The sequence below is a fragment of the Piliocolobus tephrosceles genome, chromosome 1, assembly GCF_002776525.5.
Source record: "Piliocolobus tephrosceles isolate RC106 chromosome 1, ASM277652v3, whole genome shotgun sequence".
In the NCBI taxonomy this organism is placed as follows: Eukaryota; Metazoa; Chordata; class Mammalia; order Primates; family Cercopithecidae; genus Piliocolobus; species Piliocolobus tephrosceles.
This window is the reverse complement of record NC_045434.1, coordinates 37592240-37617254: the sequence shown is the minus strand read 5'-3', so window position 1 is coordinate 37617254 and position 25015 is coordinate 37592240. Positions and strand designations below refer to the sequence as shown.

The 25015-nt window shown below is 41.8% G+C and overlaps 2 protein-coding genes across 3 annotated transcripts in view; one reads left to right on the top strand and one right to left on the bottom strand.

Moving 5' to 3' along the window:
• The window catches only part of LOC111536966 (major histocompatibility complex class I-related gene protein), a 34278-nt gene extending 26139 nt beyond the window's left edge, over window positions 1-8139 (bottom strand). The window contains exon 1 of the mRNA XM_031935665.1: window positions 8040-8139. The gene's annotated coding sequence lies outside the window, so the exon portion shown is untranslated. The remainder of the gene's footprint in view (window positions 1-8039) is intronic.
• A 40-nt stretch (window positions 8140-8179) lies between these two features.
• Window positions 8180-25015, top strand: part of STX6 (syntaxin 6) — a 50837-nt gene continuing 34001 nt past the window's right edge. For both annotated transcript variants that reach the window (XM_023203516.2, XM_023203517.2), the window contains exon 1: window positions 8180-8564. In XM_023203516.2, coding sequence (XP_023059284.1) covers window positions 8530-8564 — 35 coding nt within the window. In that variant the 5' untranslated portion in view covers window positions 8180-8529. The remainder of the gene's footprint in view (window positions 8565-25015) is intronic.

Genomic DNA, 25015 nt, shown 5'->3' with positions numbered 1-25015 from the left:
GAAGGAAGGAAGGAAGGAAGGAAGGAAGGAAGGAAGGAAGGAAGGAAAGAAGGAGAGATGGAAAGGGAAGGGATGGGAAGGGAAGGGATGGGAAGGGAAGGGAAGGGAAGAGAAGGGAGGAAAAAAATTTTCTGTTAACATATTTTAGTGTATTTCTTTTCAGTGGTTTTGCTGACTACGTATTTCTGCATATAAGCATACCTTTATTTGTTCATTTTACCAAAAAAGGGTTTTACATCCTAATAGTACTTTGTAAATTCTTTTCAAATTGATGTTTTCCAACATTAATATGCAATTTTTAATAGCATAGCTTTAATAGTCCTTAAAATTTTTAATAGATTCAATTGCGACCAAGATCTTCAAGGACAGGTAAGACTGCCCCACTAAGCGGGGGGCACTGAAATAGGGAGAATCCCTTGCATTCTCTTCGTGGAAAAACAAGCCTCATCTCTGAGCAATAGTCTAAACTTACATCTCAGGCCACACTTTTCAGAGTGGGTTGTGCTTATCCTGTTCATCACAAATCCCTTTATGTGTTTGGCTTTTTAATATCTGATTTATTAGATGTATTTTAAGACCCTTCTGAGGAATCTGACTCATTTGTAGTCAGTGCAATTCATCCTCAAAAACCAAATGATGAATTATCAAGTTAGTGAAAGGGTCTTGTTTGTTAAACAATGTTATTTTCAACATAATATATTTTATTATATTTAATCAGTAGTTTCCCCTTGGCTATTTCTTTTTTAATTCAGTAGAAGAGTGTGCGTGTGTGTGTGTGTGTGTGTGTGTGTGGAATCTGATCTAAGTCATTTTCTGTGGGTAGGTAAAATCCATTTGCCAACTTTTGGCCAAGGCTAGTCCTTGTACGAATGGGAGTAGAATACCGTAGCAAAGAACATGGGTTCAGGAGTCAGACTTATTTTCAAATGAGGCTCTGACATTTCCTACCTATGTGACCTTTAACCAAATTATTAACTTCTCTAAGTCTGGGATTTCTCATATAGAAAATGGGAGTAATAACTGATTCTGCCTTACTGGATTATTGTGAGGATTCAATGAAATCAGCAGTGGTGGAACCAAGAAGTGACTTGTCACTTTTTGGGGCTTTAGAGCACTATTACTACACATGCATAATCACCATCAGCTCTCTTAAGCAATTCCAAATAAACCTATAATTTAAGAAAAGACAGTGGGTCTCCAATGCCACCTCAAGTCCCCTAGCCCTGCTCTCCAACCAAATTACATTCTCAAACCTGCCCCATATGGGGATTCTGGAGCCTCTGAAGATAGTGCATGTGTGTCACTGTATATGTCTGTTTTCACACTGCTGACAAAGACATACCCAAGACTGGGCAATTTACAAGAGAAAGAGGTTTATTGGACTTATAGTTTCACATGGCTGGGGAGGCCTCACAATCATGGCTGAAGGCAAGGAAGGGCAAGTCACATATTATGTGGATGGCAGCAGGCAGAGAGGAGCTTGTGTAGGGAAACTCCCCTTTATAATACTGTCAGATTTCATGAGACTTATTCACTATCACGAGAACAGCACAGGAAAGACCTGCCTCCGCTATTCAATTACTTCCCACCAGGTCCCTCCCACCACAACACAAGAGAATTCAAGATGAGATTTGGTTTCGGACACAGCCCAACCATATCAGTCAGTTAGCACAATGCCTGGTACATAGTACGTAAACATTAGCAATCACTAGTACTATTATGGCAATGAACCAGTTTACCAACACAGATTGATTTTTCTCTCCTTATACATAGTCAAATTCATAAAGGATGGTAAAGAACATACCTCTCCTTACTACAATGGTTCAAATCCACTGTCTTGTCAAGAAATGCACTGAATTCCAATAATGTATTTCAGCTTTTTAGTACTCATCAATTTCCATTCATTCATATGCTCCTAACTTGCCTTATTCTAAAAAGGATTTAAAACTTTTTTTTTTTTTTTTTTAAGACAGGGTCTCACTGTCACCTAGGCTGGAGTGCGGTGGCGTGAACATGGCTCACTACAACCTCTGCCTCCTGGCTCAAGTGATCCTCTCACCTCACCCTCACGGGTAGCTGGGACCATAGGCATGAGCCACTACACTTAGCTAATTTTTAGATTTTTTTGTAGAGATGGGGTTTTGCCATGTTGCTCAGGATGAAAACTGCTAACTTTTGATGTACTTTTTCATATGTGGTCACTTGGCTTTTAACTTCTCTTTTATTAATTTTTCTCTTCTTTTTAAAAAACTTTTTGTATTTCTGATTATCCAAGTAAATATTTCATTGTAGTAGTTGACAAACTTTAAATACATTTCTTTTTTCTACATGTAAAAATTTTCTATGTACCAAAACATTTCAATGTATAAGAAAGAACAGAGCTGAAATTGTATCATATGTATAATTTTGTGTCTTGCTATTTTTACTCAAGCCATTCCTATGTCATTACACACTTTTAAACAATATTTCTAAGGACCACCAAATGGATGTCCCACAAATTCTCCATCATTCCTTAGTGCTGAATATGTAAACTAACTGGAATTCCTCCTTGTTTATTTTAAATCAGTGTTTAGAGGGTGACAATGGTGGAGGTGTTGGTAACAAACAAGAAGAGGAAATAAATCATGAGCAGTGTATTTTCGATATGTGTATGGATATTTTCTGTGGTTGGAGGTAGGAAACATAGACAGTCATAGCCAGATCAATGGAACTTAACATAAATGAATGTTTGCTGGAATGTTCTGGAACATATACATGCATATCAGGGTTTCTAAAAGGTTGGATAATGATGAAGAGTATGATACCTTACATCTATGTTAACACTTTTCTCCCTTTCTTTACCTTGTTTCAAGAAGGATTTAGGGTGAACTCAACAAAAACAAAACAACCCAATCAAAAATGGGCAAAGGACTTGAATAGACATTTCTCCCCACCCTCCAAAACAGATATACAAATGGCCAATAAGCACATGAATAGGTGCTTAACATCACCAATTATTAAAGAAATGTGAATCAAAACCATAGTGAGATACCACCTCACACCCATTAGTACAACTACGATAAGAGAAAAGAAAACCTAGAAAATAACAAGTGTTGACGAAGATGTGAAGAAATTGGACTGCCTATGTCTTTTAGTAGGAATGTAAAATGGTGCAGTCACTATGGAAAACAATATGACTGTTCTTCAAAAAAATTTAAAATAGAATTACCATATTATCCAGCAGTTCCACTTCTGCGTATACATCCAAATTAATGGAAAGCAGGGTCTCAAAGAGATATTTGTACACCTGTGTTCATATCAGCATTATTCTTTATAGCCAAAAGGTAAAAGAAAGCCAAGTGTCCACTGATGGATGAATGGACAAGCACAATGTGGTATATATACAATGGAATATTAGTCAGGCTTACAAAGGAAGTAAATTCTGCAATATGCAGAATGAATGAATGAACCTGAAGATATCATGCTAACTGAAAGAAGCAAATAATAAAAAGTCAGATCCTATATGATTCCACTTATATGAGGTACCCAGAGTAGTCAAATTCATACAGACACACAGTAGAACAGTGGTTGCCAGAGATTGTTGGGGGAGAATGCGGAGTTGTTTAATGGGTATAGAGTTTCAGTTCTGCAAGATGAAAAGAGTTCTGGACACTGGTTGCACAAGAAGGCAAATATATTTAACACTACTGAATTGTACACTCAAACATGGTTAAGATAGTAAATTTTATGTTATGTGTATTTTACCACAATTAAATTTTTTTTTTTGAGATGGAGTCTCTCTCTGTTGCCAGGCTGGAGGGCAATGGTGTGATCTCGGCTCACTGCAACCTCTGCCTCCCAGGTTCAAGCGATTCTCCTGCCTCAGCCTCCCAAGTAGCTGGGACTACAGGCACGCACCACCAAGCCCAACTAATTTTTGTATTTTTAGTAGAGACGGGGTTTCACCATGTTGGCCAGGATGGTCTTGATCTCTTGACCTTGTGATCTGCCTGTCTCGGCCTCCCAAAATGCTGGGATTTACAGGCATGAGCCATGGTGTCTGGCCTCATAATTAAAATTTAAAAAATAAAAAATTATTCCAACATATGATCCAGTTGTTCCTTACAACAACCTAGTGAGGCAACAGGCTGAGTGTCATTATTTCATTTTAGAGTAGGGGAGATCCCCTTGTAGGGGTGTCATGGCATTCCCGCAGCTTCTAGGGGCAGGGGGTGACTACCCATTGCAATCCCTCTCGGGTCTATCCTGGCATCCCCAGGGATATGGCTTGCTCCTTTCTGATCCTCAGCTCATTTGGCTGCCTGTGCCTTATTCTCTGTGTTGCCATCTCCTTATTTCTGCAGAAGATGCATTGCAGGACCCAATGTGCTGCCTTCCTCATTCACTCTCCTAACTTTGGAGACTCACTCAGGAACCAGAGGTTCTCCTGGCTGCCTGCTCAGAACTCTACAGAAAGCTCAGTGTTGGCATGCCAACCTCCCCCAGAAAAATGAACAGAAGTTAAGTCCAATTAAGAGTTTCGGTTTGAGGAGTTCTGACAAATGACACTCATGTAACACACACTCCGTCAAGATACAGAGCATTTCTAGTACCCAAGAAAGTTTCCCTTCCCAGTCAAACTCTCTCCCCCAAGACAACCACTGTTTTGATTTTTTACTCCCTGAGAAATCTGAATTATTCTTTTGGGTTGGGGATGGGGTAGGGGTGGGGGTGTGGAAAGAGATGGCTTTTTGCTGAGTATTCTTCCCAAGCTATTGTTTATGTTAGGACGTGGGTCCTATTAAATGAAAAAAAAAAAAAGAAGAAGAAGAAGAAGAAGAAAGAAATAACTTCCTTTGTTTCTCCTTGCATTTTAGCCACAGCTTCCCTTTCGTTGGGGGCAGTAGAGGTCAAGGTCTAGTTCAATAGAGGGTAAAGGAGGGTGACACATTAAAGAAAGGAACACCACACACACACACACACACACACACATTTTGTATCTCGACATTCCACTATCTCCATTGTTGGTGCTTTTTCTAAATCCCCTAATCATGGGAATTTCCCAAGTTTCTGTCCTCTATCTTCTATTACTACGTATAAAACTCTGACCTGTCACGTGTGGTCCAATTAAGAAATTCACGGAATAGATAATAAGAGGCCATAACAGGCGCTTAGGTGGTAATAACATTAACGTAGTATCCTGTCCCTCCAGGAGTTTACTGTTTGGTGGGGACAACCGACATGCTAACAGCTAATTTACATTCACCCTAAATCAAATCCTCCTCTTGTGCTCTCTTTCTTGATGGTTGGAACCAATACTACCCACTTACAACTCCAGAAGCCTTCCTCCCTCTTCTTTCATCAATGCCTCCGTACCCTGAACCAATCAGTCACCAAGTCCACTAACTTTGCCTCTAAAGTATGTCTCAAATGCATCACTCTTCTCCACCTTAGTTGTCACAAGCCCAGCTCAGGATACTCTCACCCCTCCTCTGGACCATGACCACCTAGCCACTGAAGTATCTGTCTCAAATGCCAATCTGACCCTGTCATTCCCTCAGTCCCCATGGAGAACTATCCACAGGAAGCATCCACTATTCTGAACATCACAAACAAGGGCCCCAATAATCTGACCCTGTCTACCTCCAGGCTTAGCTCCTGCTGCCCCCATCCTTTTCCTTCCACTCCAGCAACATGGCCCCCGTGTCCTGGCTGCTTCTAGTCACTTAGAAGCTTAGGAACCCCTAGCTCCAGCCCTGAAAACACACAAATATACTGGTATCTTGTCACTGTTTCTATGGCAACCTGTGCCCTTCTCTCACTGTGCATCTCTCCCACCAGCCTGTCTCTCCCACCTGTCTGACAGTTCCTTGAAGGCAAGAACCAAGCCTTGTTCATGCCTGTGTCCTCAGTGCTTAGCACACAGTAGGAGCACATGTGTCAGGTACTGTTTTAAGCACTTTTCACACATCACCTCATGACACTGTATGAGGAAGTTGTTATTAGGGCCAGGCGCGGTGGCTCACGCCTGTAATCCCAGCACTTTGGCAGGCCCAGGCGGGTGGATCACGAGGTCAGGAGATCGAGATCATCCTGGCTAACACGGTGAAACCCCGTGTCTACTAAAAAATACAAAAAATTAGCCGGGCGTGGTGGCGGGCACCTGTAGTCCCAGCTACTCGGGACGCTGAGGCAGGAGAATGGTGTAAACCCAGAAGGCGGAGCTTGCAGTGAGCCGAGATCCGGCCACTGCACTCCAGCCTGGGGGACAGAGCGAGACTCAGTCTCAAAAGAAAAAAAAAAAAGAGAAAAGAAAAAAAGAAGCTGTTATTACAGTGTCTATTTCACACTTGAGGATAGTGAGAGATTAAGCAGCTTGCCCGAGATGCAACAGTCAGGAAGTAGCAGAACTGAGATTTAAATTCAAGCAATTGGGCTCCAAGGATGGCTCTTCAACACCATGCTCACCTGCCCCTCAATTTACATGTGCTTGTTGAATGAATGAATGATGACCCATTTTCATTTTCACCTCCCCAACTAAGTAAACAGTTCTCTCCCACTAAACATTAGCATCACTAGTACTGGACGCTGCTTCCTTTCCCTGCATCTGCCTTCCATTGTTCGCTCCTCCAGGGATTTTGGCTTTCACCTCTCTTCTCTCCCCTCTCAAAACCCATTCAGCCCCTCACCATGTCTAGGTGTTTAGTCTTGTTTTCCTTTTGAAACATCTGTCAGATTCACTCCTTCCCCTCAATCGCTGTCATCCTGGTCTGGCCCTCATCCCTTCACGCCACATGACCTTAGCAGCGTCTTTACTGGTTTTCCTAACATCAGTAACTTAGTCCTTTGGGATCTTGAGGTTTACACGCATTTTTATTTAACTATCACCACAACCCATGAACTAGCTACTATTATTTATGTTTTATAGATGAGGAGCTGAATGATAGAGCCAAGGTTTAAACGGGGTTTGTGTTGCTCCAAGGACTGTGCCATCTCCAGACTGGTGACCTTGGGCAAGTCACTTACCCTCCTAGAGTCTCAGATTTCTCATCTATAAAATGGGCATGATGGCAGTAATTATCGCATTGTAAGAGCAACTGAGATAACACTTAACACCCTGCCTGACACACACGAAGTAGGTGCTCAATGATTTTCAGCAAAGTCCACAATCCTCATCCACAAACTCCACAGCATGTCTAGCCTATGAGTTGGCTAAGGTTCTGGGCAAAATGTTTTCTGGAATAGTTCTTGAACCACAGTGAGAGGAAGTTTTCATACCTGGCCCCTTCTTTATACCTTGTAGGTGCGCTCTCCTGGGAGGCACCATATGCTGTATGAAAAACTACTTTACATGGTTATTTGCAGAATGTACAGCAACAGAAAGTACACTCCACCTGGTGGAAAGTGCACAGAATCTGCAGTTCTGCTCTGTCCAGGCTGTGTGACTACAGGAAGTCTTGAAGCCTCTCTGAACTTATTTTCTCATCTACAAAATGGGAAAAATGGATGGCGTGGTGGCTCACGTCCGTAATCCCACCACTTTGGGAGGCAGAGGCAGGAGGATCTTGTGAGCTCAGGTGTTCGAGGCCAGCCTAGGCAATATACTGAGAGCTCTATCTCTACAAAAAATTTAAAAATCAGCCGGGCGTGGTGGCTCTCACCTGTAGTCCCAGCTACTCGGGAGGCTGAGGCGAGAGGACTGCTTGAGCCCAGGAGGTCGAGGGTGCAATGAGCCGTGATGGTGCCACTGCACTCCAGCCTGGGTGACAGAGAGAGTCCCTGCCCCCCAAAAAGAGGAAGGAGGGGAATAATACCTTCCCACAAAGGATACTGAGATGATGCATACATAACTTTTTAGCACACTGTCCAACACAAAGTAAGACCTACTTGAAGGAGCTGTGTAGCATCATAATCAGATACTATGCTTCATTTTAAGTCGAGGACCAGATAGATTTATAAATTACATACTGTCAAAATCAAGTATTAAAAGTAGAGGAAAGGTAAGAGGATTTTGCAAAACAGGTACAACTACAACTTATCCTGAAAAGCCGACTGCCTACCTCCGAGGGACCAAGCCGCTCTTCACCTTCAAGCTCGAGGAGAGGGCCGTAGAAAGCCACCCACCTCCACCGCCCCGACGGCTCAGCCTCCAGGGCCGAGTGACGCAGACCCAGGCCCCGCCCGCTGGGGGGAGGGGCAGGCCCTGGTCACGTGAGTGGGGTGCGGAAGTTGTGCTTCAGGCGGCTTTCGTGATTGGCCGCGGCCGAGGGTCCCGGGGGTGGGGTCAGGCTCTCCGACGCGCCGGGAGGAGCCGGGACTGGAGGCTGCAGAGGGGGCCGGCGCTTGAGTCCAGGATTCGGCCAGTAGTGCTGAGCGAGTGCTGGACCAGCGGTCGTCCGGTGCACCTGGCCTGCGCGCGTGCCCGCTGCTCGGCGTCCCCCAGACTAAGGCGCGGGCGGCTGCGGGAACAGGCGGGGTGGGCGGAGGGAGGCCGGGAGGCACGGGCGCCCTGTGCGCGGTGGAGGTGGAGGCGGCCGGGGCCGGGACGCCATGTCCATGGAGGACCCCTTCTTTGTGGTGAAAGGGTGAGTGTCGGCCGAGGGCTCCACCGGAGGAAGAGGTGGCGGTGCTGCCTGCCCGCACCTCCTCGGTCTTCTCGCAGTAGGGGGAGGGGAGGCAAGTTGGAGCTGGGGAGGGGGCACAGTGGAGACGGCTTAGTCTTGAGGGCCATGACCAAGCGTCCAGAGACGTCCCCTCCATCCCTACCTGGATCGTGAAGCCAGTGTCCCCAGCCAAGCCTCTGGTGGTGGGGGGGCCTTTTTGGCCTGTGCGCTGCGGTACAACTTATTTGGGGGTCGAGAGGCTCAGCAGCTCTGCAGGTGGAGAAGGAGACACGCAGGTCCTGGCTCACACTGACCGTCTATTCGAGCATGGGACCTTGCTTCGAAGGAGCGAAAACAGCATCTGGGCAGGAAAAGGGAAATGGCCCTCCTGAGCTTTGTAGTTCGTGTTGACGGGAGTGAACTCTATTGTCCATTGAGTTTGGAGCGCTCGTCCGCAGACTGGCGAGACCACAACAAGCCCAGAGGCGTCTGAGCACGTTTGCTGGGAGGGAGGCGGGGGCGGGGGCCGATCTGGGAGGCTGGGGAGCAGGGCACAGGAAGACAATTCAATGGGGGAGTTTTTACTGAGTAATGTGAGGAGAGGAAAGCAGTCTTTCATACTCAGTGATGATTTGGAAGGAAAACAAAATGAAACAAGCCAAACCAAACTTTCCTCAGCTTTCTATTAGCAACCGGAATTTTCTCACAGTGCTAAAGGAAATGAGTGTTGCTTGTTAACTCCTTGATTTCATCCAGGCTGTTTGACAGGTTTCTCCCATTTCTTCTGCCTTTCAGAATAGAACTGCCTTCTGTTCCCTTATAAGCTGTCCTAACTCCATCTTGCTCGATTGTTTCTTTGGAGATAGAAACTTCAACTGCACTTTGTAATATCCACTTTGTAGCCATTAAACAAATGCAAGAAGATTAATTCTGATGTAACTTTTAGTTTCTTATTAGAAACTTGTCAGTTTTCTGTTTTAAATGTCAAACATGAAAAATCTGAAAACTGCAAAGTTCCCAAATCAGTACTGATCACCACAGAATGTCCCTTGCTTTTACCTAGTTGCTGCTAGCTTCCTATTTTTGTAGTGGTACAAGCTGGCTGTTGTATACTCAAGTATTGTAGAAAATTTAAATGGCATTTTAGGTGAAAGATTTTATCGATGATGCAGTAAAATACACTTATACTATTTCTTAACATTTTCCTGGAAAGGTCTTTTTCTTCACCTTACTGTAATTTAGATGGGAAAATGCTGAGTTGTAGATTTACTGGTAATATGTGACTCCCTACCTGGAAAATGTGATATTTATTAGAAGAATTGATTAGGGGTTAATTTTAAAATTGTGTTTTTTCCTTGATTGAAAGTTCTTAATGCTTAGGTTGGCAAAGGTTATCTCTGGCAGTGGAGATCAGAGATGATCAGAAATTTTTTGTTTGACTTTTTATGGAATTTGTCAAAAGCCTAAACTCTTCTGCCGTCGTAGCTTTTTTTTTTTTTTTTCCTTGACGGTATCCAGTACAGTCTACTAATGCTTGTTCACTGATTAAATATCACTACTTTATTGGAACTTTGGTTCGGAGTTTTGATTGACTTTTACATCATTTTAGCTCCTGTCTTTAAGGTTCTTGAAGGAAAAGAGATTCTCAGTACCTTCTACTGTGGAAAGGTAAAGTCACCCATGAAAGTGTATCCAGATTTTTTGGGAGTCATGCACCTGTGTTTATTAAAAGTATCAAGAATGCATTACACAGCATGGAAAAATTAAAGGTGCCTAAATTATGGCCTAGGAGCTTCTAGTCTAATCTGAGAAACAACTTACCCCAAAATTAAGTAGAAATGACAGGTGGCAAATGAATGAGTGTTGAAGTGAATGCTGCAGATGATGAGTGCCCCAGGAGTTCAGAGAAAGGCATCTCCTTGGGAATTGTTAGGATTAGGAAAGCTTTTGGAGGCAGTACGTATATCTTGAATTAGATTTTGAAGATGGGCAGAATTTAGATAATCAAGCCTGTCTCTCTTACCTGGATGCTTATCAAAGAGTCTTTTAATTGTTCTTCCTGCTTCTGGTCTCATTTCCTCTTTCAGCTGTCCTGGGATCTATTGGATCAGTGCTGTCCAATAGAAGTATAATGCCAGCCACGTACGTCATTTTACATTTTCTAGTAGCCACAGTAAAATAAAAAGAAACAGGTGAAATTAATTCTAATGTAATCTCTAATACATTCAAAATATTCAACGTGTGATTAATATAAAGATTGATGAGCTATTTTACTTTTGCACTAAGTCTTCTAAATCTAATACATATTTTACACTTACTGCACATATAAATTTGGACATTAAATTTTCATCAGAAATGATTTATCTGTATTTAAAGTTCATTAAATACTCTTTATTTTTCTTTCTTTTTTTTTTTTTGAGGCAGGAGTCTTGTTCTGTTGCTCAGACTGGAGTGCAGTGGTGCAATCTCGGCTCACTGCAACCTCTGCCTCCCAGGTTCAAGCGATTCTTGCGCCTCAGCCTCCTGAGTAGCTGGGACTACAGGTGGGTGCCACCTCACCTGGCTAATTTTTGTATTTCCCTGCTAATTTTTGTATTTCCTGGGTAATTTTTTTATTTTTAGGACTACAGGCGCCCGCCACCATGCCTGGCTAATTTTTTGTATTTTTTAGTAGAGATGGGGTTTCACCATGTTAGCCAGGATGGTCTCAATCTCCTGACCTTCTGATCCGCCTGCCTCGGCCTCCCAAAGTGCTGGGATTACAGGCGTGAGCCACCGCGCCTGGTCTACATACTCTTAATTGTTCCAAACATACATGAAAGTTTTTTGATAACTGAATTGCATGTCAGTTACCAAGTTTACATTAATTAAAATTTAATTTCTGTCACACTAGCCACATTTCCAGTCAGTAGTTGTATGTGGCTTCCGTATTGGACAGCACAGTGTAAGCTTTTCTAGAGCCCCCGGCAGGTGTACTCTACTTAATATTATTCAGTGGCTGCTGTTGGCCTGCAGAATAAAGTGCCAACACTTCCTGACCTCCCTGATCTAGCCTCTGCTCTCCCTTAGTCTTAGTACTCCAGCAGTGCCAGACTCAATACAGTGACTATGATTGCTGTACTGGATGCTCTTACTCTACGTGCACCCACACTGCCTGCTTCACCCACGCAGCCTTCTGGAGTCAGTGTAAGCATCTCCCTTGCCTCCAGGAAATGCTTCCTTTGTCACCCCGAATTATTGGACCTCTTCCTCTGTCTTTCATTATTAGACTAGGAGCTCTGAGGGTTGAGCCTTTTTTTTTTTCCCCTCCTGTATTTCCAGCCTACACCTTGAATATTTAGTGTAAATGTTGAACACATACTCTTTGTTGGTGGTGGTGATTGTGATTGAATGGTGCCTCATGGGTGAGACCACCACCAGCAAAAGTCCTAAGTTGGGCAGTGTGTGTTAGAAATGATCTAGAAGAGCAGCCCAGGTGGAGTATACAGTTTAGGGAAGCAGTAGTAACAGCTCACATTTAAAGGATGCATCTTCAGTGCCAGGCATTCATATGAAGTGCTAAGTAAGCACTTTATATGAATTTTCACTCTGTAAAAACACCCATATGATGAATACTAGCCACATTTTAGAGATGAGAAGCTGAGGAAGTATTAGAGGGATTAACTTACTTGCCTAGGGTTACACAGCTAATAAGTGGTGTACTCAGGATTCAAATTAGAACAACCTGTTTTCACAGCTACTGTCAATACTTCCCAGTGCAGGTCAAAAAGGGTCAAATTGTGTTGGCCTAAGGAGAATCTCATCTTGAGGCCATTGCAGATTTTTAAAGCAAGGAAATGACATGAAATTGGGATTTTAGGAATATTGATTTGGTAGTAGTGTTGGAGGCATCAGTGTGAGGAAAAATGAAAAAGGAGACCAGTTAGAAAGCTGTTGTAACTTAAACATACAGTGGTTAGCGCTTGAATGTTGGAAGCTCCTTTTGGCGGGTTTTGACATTGTCAATGTCCTGTTCAGAACAGAATCCCACAACAGGGATTGCTCTTTTATCCTTATGAAGTATTATTATTATTATTATTATTGTCATCATTTCACAATAAGGAAAATGAAACTTAGTAAAAAACTTCAACTTTATAAGCTTGTATGTGGAAAGGCCAGGATTTATATATTTATTATAAATACATATTATATATATATATAATATGGTCATTTTAAAAACTGGGATTATACTTTATATATGGTTTTATGACTTTTTCTTTTTTTTTCTGGGCGGGGGGCACAGAGTCTCACTCTGTTGTCCAGGCTTGTGTGCAGTGGCATGATCTCAGCTCACTGTAACCTCGTAACCTCTACCTTTTAGGTTCAAGTGATTCTCCTGCCATACCTCCCAAGTAGCTGGGACTACAGATGTGCGCCACTACGCCTGGCTAATTTTGTATTTTTAGTAGAGATGGGGTTTCACCCTGTTAGCCAGGCTAGTCTTGAACTTTTGACCTCAGGTGATCCACACACCTTGGCTTCTCAAAGTGTTGGGATCATAGGCGTGAGCCACCGCGCCTGGCCTGTTTTATGACGTTTTCATCTGTATTTCTTTATATCCTTCCAACTTCTGGGTGGCAGCTTTTAATGACTGCATTATATTTTGTCATATAAATGTCCATCCTGGAGGATAAATTATATTTATGATCACACTACAATTAATGTGGTGATAAGCCTACTTGTCATAGGTCTGTATTGCTGCTTCTGATTTTCATAGCCTGTATTCCTGGAGCATAATTGCGAATTCAGAGGGCATGCACAGCAAAGCGTTGGATGCATACTACCACATTGTCCTCCAGAATATTCCCCTATGCCCCACAAAGTGTTTGAGGGACCCAGTTTCCTTGCTCCCAGTACTGGGATTTTCATTAAAAAAAACCTTTACTAATCTACTGGGTGAAAATATCATATTTAAATCTTGCAGTCTTCATCTTTGTATTCAATAGGGACGTACTCAGTGTTTGTTGAGTGAACCCATTTTGACCGTTTAGTTCTGTAGTTTTTTTCCTCCCTTGCTGACAAGCTTTTAGAATTAGCCGCCTTTTAGAATTTGCAACTTCTAATCAGACCCAGAGGAAAACCATGTAACTGAGCATGTGGAGATTGAGTATAACTGAGCCAATCCTATGGATAAAAGGCATGAATGTCATGGCTCTTTGCTGTTTTATTGCTTTGGGGGTTTTGTGTGTCTGATGAGGATAGTTTTTTTTTTTTTTTTTTTTTTTTTTTTTTGAGACAGTCTCACTCTGTCACCCAGACTGGAGTGTAGTGGCGTGTCTCAGCTCACTGCAACCTCTGCCTCCCGGGTTCAAGCGATTCTCCCTGCCTCAGCCTCCCAAGTAGCCCGCCACCATGCCCGGCTGATTTTTGTATTTGTAGTAGAGATGGGGTTTCGCCATGTTGGCCAGGCTGGTCTTAAACTCCTGACCTCAAGTGATCTGCCCACCTGGGCCTCCCAAAATGCTGGGATTATAGGCATGAGCCGCCGTGCCCAGCGTGATAATAGTTTTATTTCCAGGTTTTTGGCTGTGGATTGATGTTGAAATAATGACATAAGTAAGCAGATGAGTAAGATGGCATATGCTGTATTCTTTAATCTCTGTCTGTATATCTAGCTTTATTAACACTAGATTATGAGCTCCTCGAAGACATCATGCATTCTGTTCATGTCAAAAAACTGTTTATTGGTAGAGTCACTGTGAAAAAATAACCCTTGTTTGTTAATTTTGGCCCAGTAAAATTGAATGTAAATCAAATCTCATTTAATACTTTCTGAAAAGCAGAATCCAGTGTTTCATTGTAAAAACAACTTTGCAAGCTTTTATTATAAATTTATTGAGTGCTTAATATTATTTAGCTCCTCAGATTGTCATCTAGTTTGGAGAACACTATGCAGATGTGTGAAAGATACATTGTGTAAGATTTTGCAGTAGAGTTGAGATGCTGTGGAGATTCGAAAGAAAAGAAAGACCCATACTGGGAATGCTGGTCAATCTGGGCCTTGAAGGAAGTGTCTGCTGAGGTGTAAGGCTCTTCCAGGCTGGGGAAACAACTCAGCAGAAGTCTAGAACCAGGAATAAGAAAGATAGAGATGGGAAGAAGACCTGCCAACTGAAACAGAATTTGTTTTGGTGAGAAACCATGCTTGATATTAAAGTCAGCCAGTTTGGGTTAGAAGGAGGAGTGGGAGGGGGTTTGAATACCTGCCTGAGGAGTTTAAATTTAATCTGATTTCTATCATAAATTCTAAATCAGGAGGCAGTTTTTAAACTAGCAGTTGCTATTCACTTGCTTATAGTCAGCTTTTAAGAGTTCACACCCAGATGTTCTGATTCTACAAAGAAAATAGATTTGTGGGCCAGGTGCGATGGCTCATGCCTGTAATCCCAGCACTTTGAGAGGCTGAGGAGGGCGAATCATGAGGTCAGGAGTTTGAGACCAGCCTGGCCAAAATGTTGAAACCCCATCTCTACTAAAAATACAAAAAAATTAGCTGGGTGTGGTGGCGGGCACCTGTAGTCCCAGCTACTTGGGAGGCTGAGGCAGGAGAATCGCTTGAACCCTCTTTTGCAGTGAGTCGAGATCGCGCCACTGCACTCCAGCCCCAGTGACAGTGCAAGACTCCGTCTCAAAAAAAAAAAAAAAGAAAAAGAAAAAAGATTTGTGTGGAAGCTTTGCAAAAATGCAACTAAATAAGTCTTGGTAATAGAAAGTGTCTCATAATCAGGGCTGGAAGAACTTGAGGCAAGCAGCCAATATGTCTGAGCCCCAAGGTCTCTTATTTGTTTAATGAGCACAAACTAGATGATCTTGAAAGTTCCTTCCAGATCTAAAAATTCAGTGATTGGATTTACGTAGAGGTTGTGCAAGGTAAGAAGTAGGAGGAGGAGTCAAAAATGAGTCTTGTCTAGACAAGTGTTGAAACTTGGAAAATGGTGGCACTGTTGGCTAAAATGAGGAAGCTAGAAAGGGAAGCAGATTTTTCTGTTTTGTTTGTTTTGAATACATTATGTTCTGCAGGGAGGCTATGATTAGTTTGGTTTTAGGCAAATGGAATGATCCTATAGGCATCTAAAGATACAGGAGTTAAGCCTCGCTGAGTGGTTAGGGTTGGAAGTGTAGTGGGGGAGTCATCAACTTAAGAGGGGTACTTTGAACTTGTGAATGCTGATGAGCTCATAGAGGCCACAAAAAGAGTGCTGAGAAACATTGGGATCCAGTGGAGGAAGAGGAAGGAGAAAACTGGTGGAAAACTAGAACAGCACAGTGTCACAGAGACAGAGGAAGTGAGAGTTTCAAGAAAATAAGTATAATGGGCCATGGTGTCAAGTGCACCAAAAATGAGGACAAGTTAAATTCACTCCTGACTTTGACCTGCAGTGTCATTGGTGGAGTTGTGGAAGCAGCAGTAAGTTAGGGTCAAAATTTGTATATCGTTGTAGGTAACTGAGTAAAAATGATGTTTCATTTTCACAAGAGTAATTACAAAATATGTTACAGTGTGGTTGAATTTGGAAATGGCAATAAAGTCAAGTAAAGGGTGTGCCTGTGCATGTGTTCCTTTCAAATGCAAACGACGTGAATGTAGAAGTCAAGCAATAAAAAGAGCTCCTCTCTTTCCAGAGAGATTGCTGGTGAAACCAGGTTTGGGGGGTATGGGGCAGGAACCAGTTGGAGGAGAGTGAGGAGTGGGAGTCTGATGTGGTTGCAGAGGCTCGCTCAACCTGAGTTTTTCACGTTTCATTACTAGAATGGAAACTTTCAGCCTTGACTAGCCTCTTTTACTGTATTGATGAAATGGGTATCCCTCTGTAAAGAGACTTGCAGAGTAGGTGCTGTCCCAGATAAAGGAGTTGTGGCAGATTATATTTTTTCCAACGATGGCTGCACCAATAAATGTTCTGTCCTGTGTTACTTTTCTGTGTGCGTGCGTTCCTTCCTTCCTTCCGTCCATCCTTCCTTCCTCTTTCGAGTCTCGCTCTTGTCGCCCAGAGTGGAGTGCAGTGGTGCAGTCTCGGCTCACTGCAACCTCCTCCCCCCAGGTTCAAGCGATTCTTCTGCCTCAGCCTCCCAAGTAGCTGGATTTATAGGCGCATGCCACCATACTCGGCTAATTTTTGTATGTTTAGTAGAGACACGTTTCACCGTATTGGCCAGGCTGGTCTGGAACTCCTGACCTGGTCATCTACCCACCTCGGCCTCCCAAACTGCTGGGATTATAGGCGTGAGCCACCACGCCCTGCTGTTTGCTTTTCTTAAATTGTGAAGCTGGCATTCTTTTATCAAACTGGAGTTTGTATTCCTTTCCTTTGAACCTGGGCAGACCTTTATAAACTGCTTTGACTAACAGATTGAAGCAGAAGTGACTCTGCTTGACTCCTAAAGCTTAAGTCATAAAAGACAACCAGTATACCTTGTGTCTGCATCTTTCATCTTGGGACACAAGTGTAGGCTACCCTGAGCTAACATGTAACAAGTCCAGTTACATTGAAGCCACTCTGTTAGAATATGCATGCAGACTGTGGAGAGATGGAAAGATGTGATGCCTTTACAGCTCCAGCCTGTTTAATCTTTTCAGCTGAGGTCCCAGACATTGTGGAACAGGGACAAGTCAGCTCTGCTGTGTCTGATTCCTGATCTACAGACTCCATGACATGACATGATATATGGTTGTTTTACACCACTACATTTTGGGGTCATTGTTAAATAACCACGATAACTTGAACGGATGCCAATTCAGAGTCTGGCAGCATGGGCAAAGAAGAAAGGAGAAATAAAAAGGCTGAAGGGAGAGGCCAGGGCAGGAGGATCACTTGAGGCCAAGAGTTTGAGGTCAGCCTGGGCAACAGCATGACCCTGTCTCTGCAATAAATAAAAAAAATTAACTTGGCATGGTGGAGTGCACCTGTAGTCCTAGTGACTTGGGAGGCTGAGACAGGAGAATCCTTTGAACCCAGGAATTCAAGATTACAGTGAGCTGTGATTGCACCACTGCACTCCAACCTGGGTGACATAGTGAGACCCTGGCTCAACCACAACAGAGAAAAGGATGATGGGGATTGTGGCTACAATTATACAATTTGTTGGTACAACTGAATGACAAATACTGGGGAAAAAAGCGCCCTAATGGCTTTTTTTGTATGTAACCATGTAAAATGAGATATTCTTTTCATTTTACTTGGCAAATGTGGTTAATACAGGTAAGAAAACTTTATGATTTTTTTTGGACATCTGGATGTATTACTTGTGGCCCCAGAGGCTAGTTTGGTGGTGTACCAGATTGGGAGGTTGTATGGAAGAGGCTCAACTATCAGTGACAAGGGATCAATGTTGGGCTAACTTCAAAAACAAATGAGGTTGGTTCTGCCAGCATCAACTTTTTATTTATGAAGAATGGAAGAATTGCCTGGGCGCGGTGGCTCACGCCTGTAATCCCAATACTTTGGGAGGTCAAGGTGGGTGGATCACCTGAGATCGGGAGTTTGAGACCAGCCTGACCAACATGGAGAAACCCCATCTCTACTAAAATTACAAAATTAGCCGGGCGTGGTGGCACATGCCTGTAATCCCAGCTACGCGGGAGGCTGAGGCAGGAGAATCGCTTGAACTTGGGAGGTGGAGGTTGTGGTGGCTGAGCTGAGATTGTGCCATTGCACTCCAGCCTGGGCAAAGAGTGAAACTCCATCTCAAAAAAAAAAAAAAAAAAAGAATCTGGATGCTTGGATGACTTTATTTTGTTTTTCCGAAAAGATACAGTCTTCAAAGATGTGGGCAGTGTTTCCATTTTTGACAGCTACTTACTGGGAAAGCTCTGCATTGTGAGTGGTCCTGTGTGCATTGTGGTGAATTGCCGTGAAGAGCCTTCATTCTGGTGTCTGTAGGGAATTCAGTCCATGAGAAGATGACAGGTCCCATGATTTTGATGGGCTGTTCTGTAGACAGCAAGGGGGAAAGCCACATCCCTAGTATTGCCAACACTGGCTCTTGGTATCCACGAAATGCTACCTGTATCAGACGAGACTGATTTGGGCAGCATGTGTGACAAATAGTGCAAGATTTGCTTGATGTGTGGAGATAGCCGTCTTTCAAGGATTTGAAAAAGGCTTCTCTGGGTCAGCAGCTAAAACTATAATTCCTAGGAAGGTCATCAGCAAGTTTTCAGTGAAATGCTGCCGGACATGATTCTCCAAGCTATGGTTGAGCAGATTGTTATTTACCAAGAGTTTGCTAAGCTGAAGAACTCTGAAAATTCAAGGTGTACCTGCTTCAAGGTATACTCCCTCATGGAAAGTTCTGGGTATCAGACTTTAATTTTTCTAATTACATAGTTGGGAAAAAAATAGCTAAATCAGACATAAAGATAAGGGATAAAGAAGCACTATCTGCAGTTGCCACCTTTCTCGAGACAGACAAAAATGGATCTCTGTTGCCTAAGAAGTCAGTAGCTGTAGCTGCTCACTCAGCGGGAAGCACTCCTCAAAATGAAGTGCTCCGCACAGAGTGCAGTGCTCACATGGGCTAGCTGTGTAGAACAGACAGCAGTGGTGGGTGGGCATTTGTGGGTCATGCATCACTAGCCAACTGATCCTGAAACAAGTCCCTTGCCTTTCCTGAGAAAGAAATGTGAAATCACGTAGATGGGCACTTCTCTTGTAAAAACCCTCACAAATCTCAAATAGGTGACATGATGATATGCTACTGTTTTATGAATTGACTTACTTGGAATGCCAAGTAATCTTCAGTTTTTAGTTGCAAGTACTTAACAAGTGGTTCTGAATTGAGAGGGTTGTCTTCCTGGTTAGATTTGTACATTAGGTGTGTCTTGTGGCTCTTGAAGCTGTTTAGAAATCCTATGTGCTTTAGAAAATGCTGGTTACCTTTAATAGTTGGCTTCCTAATAAGACTTGTGACCAACATTGTTTCTGCTCCCAGTTCATGCCTTATTTTTCAGGCTAACGCTGAGCTGAAATGATATTGGAAGAATGGTTGGGAGGTTTTACACTTAGAGAGACCTCTTTGCTTGCTATTGTGATGGGATTTCTTGATACGCTGCAGATTCTGGCTGTCTTTCAAGATCTGAGCCGTTGTTGGCAGTTTCCACCTTTGTAATCCCTTAAAACACCCATCTTAAAAATGTAAAATAACAACTGGTTTACCTTTCTTATGTCTGTGTTACTAAACGAAAACTAAACAGGAATCCTGTTTTTAAAAGTAAGAGCTTTAGAGTGGAATAAGCCAACTCATTGGTCAGCCTGTCGGGTGCTGAGCTTTATTCTGCAATTGCTTTGTAGCATTTTTCTAATTCCTGCCATTTCTTTCATTTTTACCTCAGGACATGCTTTACTTCTTGCATGCTTAAGGATTCCTTGCTTCACACTCAGTGCCACTAGAATCCACCCATGCACACTCCTCGACTCCAATCTGCCTATCGGTGTCTTAAGACATTGTAGATCACAGAAGGATCTACCAGCTCAAAACTCTTTTCATGATAATATTCAGATATTATCTGCCTTTTTCACTGTGTTGACATTTGCACTGATGGTACCAAAGCTGTGGTGGCTAAAACTCCTGGTGGCTTACCAAAAATCAAAGCAGTGGTGCTGTGCCATGCTTTCTGTGGTATTCCTCATCACTTTGTACTAACAGTAAAAAAAGGAAAAAAAAAAAAGTCATATATTCCCTTAATATTCTTCATGAGGCCAGGCACGGTGGCTCATGCCTATAATCCTAGCACATTGGGAGGCTGAGCCAGTCGGATCACTTGAAGTCGGGAGTTTGAGACCAGCCTGGCCAACATAGTGAAACTCTGTTTCTACTAAAAATACAGAAATTAGCTGAGTGTGGTGGTGCACACCTGTAATTCCAGCTACTCAGGAAGCTAAGGCAGGAGAAGCGATGAAACCCGGGAGGTGGAGGTTGCAGTGAGCTGAGATAGCACCACTGCACTCCAGTCTGGGTGACGGAGTGAGATTCTGTCTCAAACAAACAAAAGAATATTCTTTATGAAACAGTAAAACTTATTAATTTTATAAAATCTTGACCCTCAAGTATAATTTTTCTCATTTTTTTAAAGTTACAATTTACCTACAGTGAAAAGCAACCTTTTTGGTATACACATCTGTGAAATTGACAGATTCACATAGTTGTGTAATCATCACTTCCACAAGTAGGATATAACACAGATCCATCACCCCAAAACATTTCTCTGTATGCCTTCTGGTCCTTCCCCCATGTCCAGCACCTGGCAAACACTGAACTGTTTCCTGTTCCTATAATTCTGCCTTTTCCGGATGTTTTGTCAGTGAAATTGTATAGTACATGGCCTTCTGAGTCTAGCTTTTTCGCTTAGCCTAATGCATTTGAGATTCGTCTATGTTGTTGTATGTAGCTGTAGTTTATTCCTTTTTATTGCTGAATAGTATTCTGTTATATATATATATATATATATATGTATATATACACACTACAGTTTATCCACTCACTAGTTGAAGGACATGTGGGTTGTTTACAATTTTTGGCTGTTATTAGTAAAGCTACTATAAAAATATGCAGGCTGTGTGAACACAAGTTTTCATTTCACTTAGGAGTGGGACTTTTGGGTCATACGTTAAATATATGTTTAAGAAACAACCAAACTCTCTTCCAAATGGCTGTACTATTTGGAAATGGCTGTACTATTTGTGCCTGTCCACCAGTAAGGTATGAGAGTTCTGGTTACACCACCACCTTTCCAGCACTTCGCATTGTCAGTTTTGTTTTCATTGTAATCCATTCTAAATATGTAGTAGTAGCTAATTGAAGATTTAATTTGCATGTCATTAATGATATTGGGCATCTTTTCCTGTGCTGTCTGTCATATGTATGTCTTTGCTGAGGTGACTGGTCAAATCTTTTGCCTTTTTTTTTTTTTTTTTTTTAAACACAGTTTTGCTCTGTCACCCAGACTGGAGTGCAATGGCATCATCTTGGTTCACTGCAACCTCTGCCTCCCAGGTTCAAGTGATCCTCCTGCCTCAGCCTCCTGAGCATCTGGGATTACAGGCACTCACCACCATGCCCGGCTAATTTTTTGGTATTTTTGGTAGAGAAGAGGTTTCACCGTGTTGGTCAGGCTGGTCTTGAACTCCTGACCACAAGTGATCTACCCGCCTTGGCCTCCTAAAGTTCTGGGATTACAGGCATGAGCCACTGCGCCTGGCCTTGTTTAATTGGGTTTTCCTTATTAAGTTTTGAGAGTTTTAAAAAAATATATTCTGGATATGTCATTCATCAGATATGTAATCTGTAAATATCTTCTCCCTTAGTATATATTTTAATATTCCACTGGCAAAATGGAAATGTACATGAAGCTTTTTTGTGATGTATTGTTAAATAAAATGGTTGTCTCTAGGAAAAGCACTTATGTGATTGAGTTGTGAGTTGAAATAGCTGTTTTTCCCTCTAGCAAAATCTCATTTTTACTGGAGAGAATGATAAACTGGTTCCTCAGACTTGCAGGCTTTCTCAAATCTCAGAATTATCTTTAAAATTCTCGAGATATTTTCTCACAAATGAACGAGGTGAACCTGTCACTTCATGGAAAATAACTGACAGTATTTTTACCAGTGATAAAATTAAAGCCTTTTGTTTAAAAAAAAAAAAAAAAAAAAACAGAAGTTTGGAGAGCCTATATCAACTGCTGTGCTCTTACAGATTTCCAGTACTTGAGTTTTTCTGATGAAATTGGTGGTGATAGTAACAAATATGATTTTGGATACTGTGTAATGAAATGAGCTGGTATTTGGAGGTTCTGCAGTACTCAGTAGACTGATACTTTCCTAATGACCAGTACATGATGTTATAAAATCATCCAAAAGTAAAAGATCCAAAGTACAGGTTGAGCATCTCAAATATGAAATGTTCCAAAATCCAAAACTTTTTAAGCACCAACAAGATGCTCAAAAGAAATGCTCATTGGAGCGTTTTAGATTTTGGATTTTCAGATTGGGGTGCTCAACTGGTAAGTATAATGCAAATATTCTAAATCTGAAAAAATCCCAAATATTTTTGGTCCCAAGCATTTTGGATAACGGAATCTCAGCCTGTATAAGATTGACCAATGGGTCGTAGTGTATGGGAGACAAAGCTCCCTAATGACTGAGATACTCCTTCCCATTTTACTTGGTAAACTAAGAAAAACAAGAACATTATTATTATTATTATTATTATTATTATTATTATTATTATTATTATTATATTTGAGACAGAGTCTCGCTCTGTCGCCCAGGCTGGAGTGCAGTGGCCGGATCTCAGCTCACTGCAAGCTCTGCCTCCCAAGTTTACGCCATTCTCCTGCCTCAGCCTCCCTAGTAGCTGGGACTACGGGCGCCCGCCACCTCGCCCAGCTAGTTTTTTGTATTTTTTTAGTAGACGGGGTTTCACCGTGTTAGCCAGAATGGTCTCGATCTCCTGACCTTGTGATCCGTCCGTCTCGGCCTCCCAAAGTGCTGGGATTACAGGCTTGAGCCACCGCGCCCGGCCAAGAAAATTATTATTGTAAAATAAGAAAGTCTAAAAAGTTCTTTAATACAGTTTTAGGATCCACATTGCAGCTAACCTTTAACAGCCAGTTGTCAAGTATTGGTATACTATCAAAAAAGTACATTCACAATTGTCCGAAAAGACTATTAAAATTCTCCTCCCTTTTCCAAGTATGTATCTGTATGAGGCTGGATTCTCATCATCTGCTTCTACCAAAATGTATGTCCACAGACTGATGGTATAAGTGGATATGAGAATCCACATTTATTAAGGAGATTTGCACAAATGTAAAACAATGCCATTCTCACTACATTTTTTTTTTGTTTTAGAATTTTTTTAAATAAAAACATTGTTAACATGTAAGCTCACATTTTAAAGTTGACAAATATTTTTAAAATGTCTGTTTGAATTCCTGATATAGTAAATAGCATTAGATATATAGTACACGTAACTCTAAGCTCTTTGACGTCTTCAATAATTTTGAAGAGTTCAAAGGAGTCTCCTGAGACCAAAGAAGTTCATAGATTGCTACTTAGAATTTAATTCCAGCATAATAATTGTGTACTGGTGGTGGAGAACAAACCTAAGCCCTAGCCCAAGGCTTCTTGGTTTGAGGCTTCTAGTTCTCAAAAAGGAATTCATATTTACTTTACAGAATTGATAAATTTTATATTCTTTAAAAGATGTCTTTACAGATACCTCTTTAACTCTGTCTTGCATTATCACAGATGATACTCAGTACTTACAAATAAACCAATACAATCAGCCCTCCATCTCTGTGGGTTCTAAATCTGTGGATTCAGCCAACTCAGGATTGAATATATTCAGTATAAAGAAGAATGGTTGCATCTTTGCTGAACATGTACAGACTTTTTTTTTTCTTATTCCCTAAACAATACAGTATAACAGCAATTTACATAGCATTTAAATTACATTAGGTGTTATAAATAGTCTAGAGATGATTTAAAGTATGTAGGAGGATGTGCGTAGGTTATATGCAAATACTATGCCACTTTATATAAGGACTTCAGAATCTGCAGATTTGGTATCCTGTGGGGGTCCTGGAACCAATCCCCCCAGGATACCAAAGGATGACTTACTTTGCATTAAGGAATGATACATAGCTCTTTCTCCACTAAATCACCCAGATCCCATAAAGAGTTAAGAAAATAGATTTGCACCTCACTTAATTCTTCCCCATTTTATCTTAAATAGGGTTTCTCATTAGCACTGAAAGTCTAAATGCTGACATGAAAGGAACAATGAGGTGACTTGCCTAAGCCGTAAACTAGATGTGACTAGACCTTGGTAGAATTGTTGTCCATATAGCTTGCTTATTTACTCAGCCTGCGCCTAGTAGCTATATTCTCTGTTTAACATTCAGCCTCTTAGCTCTCATCGGTATGCCATAGACCTAAATATTGTAAGGTGCTTTTCTTCTTTTTTGTTAGTGCTTTCTTTTTTCCAGTACTTGAAACGTCAGAGGGTATAGGATGCGTGTGAATTCTGTCTTAAAGCCATAGACAACAAACACCCTAATCATCTAGAATGCTTTTTTGTAGTCTGTGTTCCAGAAGAAGTCATAGAAGGATCAAAACAGTTCTTATAGTTTGGGAGCAGTGGGATTATCATCTTTAAACATGAGAGACCATATGATTATAAAATGACTCCTTTTTGGATTTTATATGTGGTAGTATTAGATTATAACATTTAAATGGTGGATATTGGTCCAATGGTGGTGATAAAAGTTCTTAAAATCTTGTGACTATATCTAATCTAAAAGCATGCTAGATCGTAGCACTTAATGGCCTAGTCTCATTTTCTGAACAAGAAAAACACTAATCTGGCTGGGCGCGGTGGCTCATGCTTGTAAT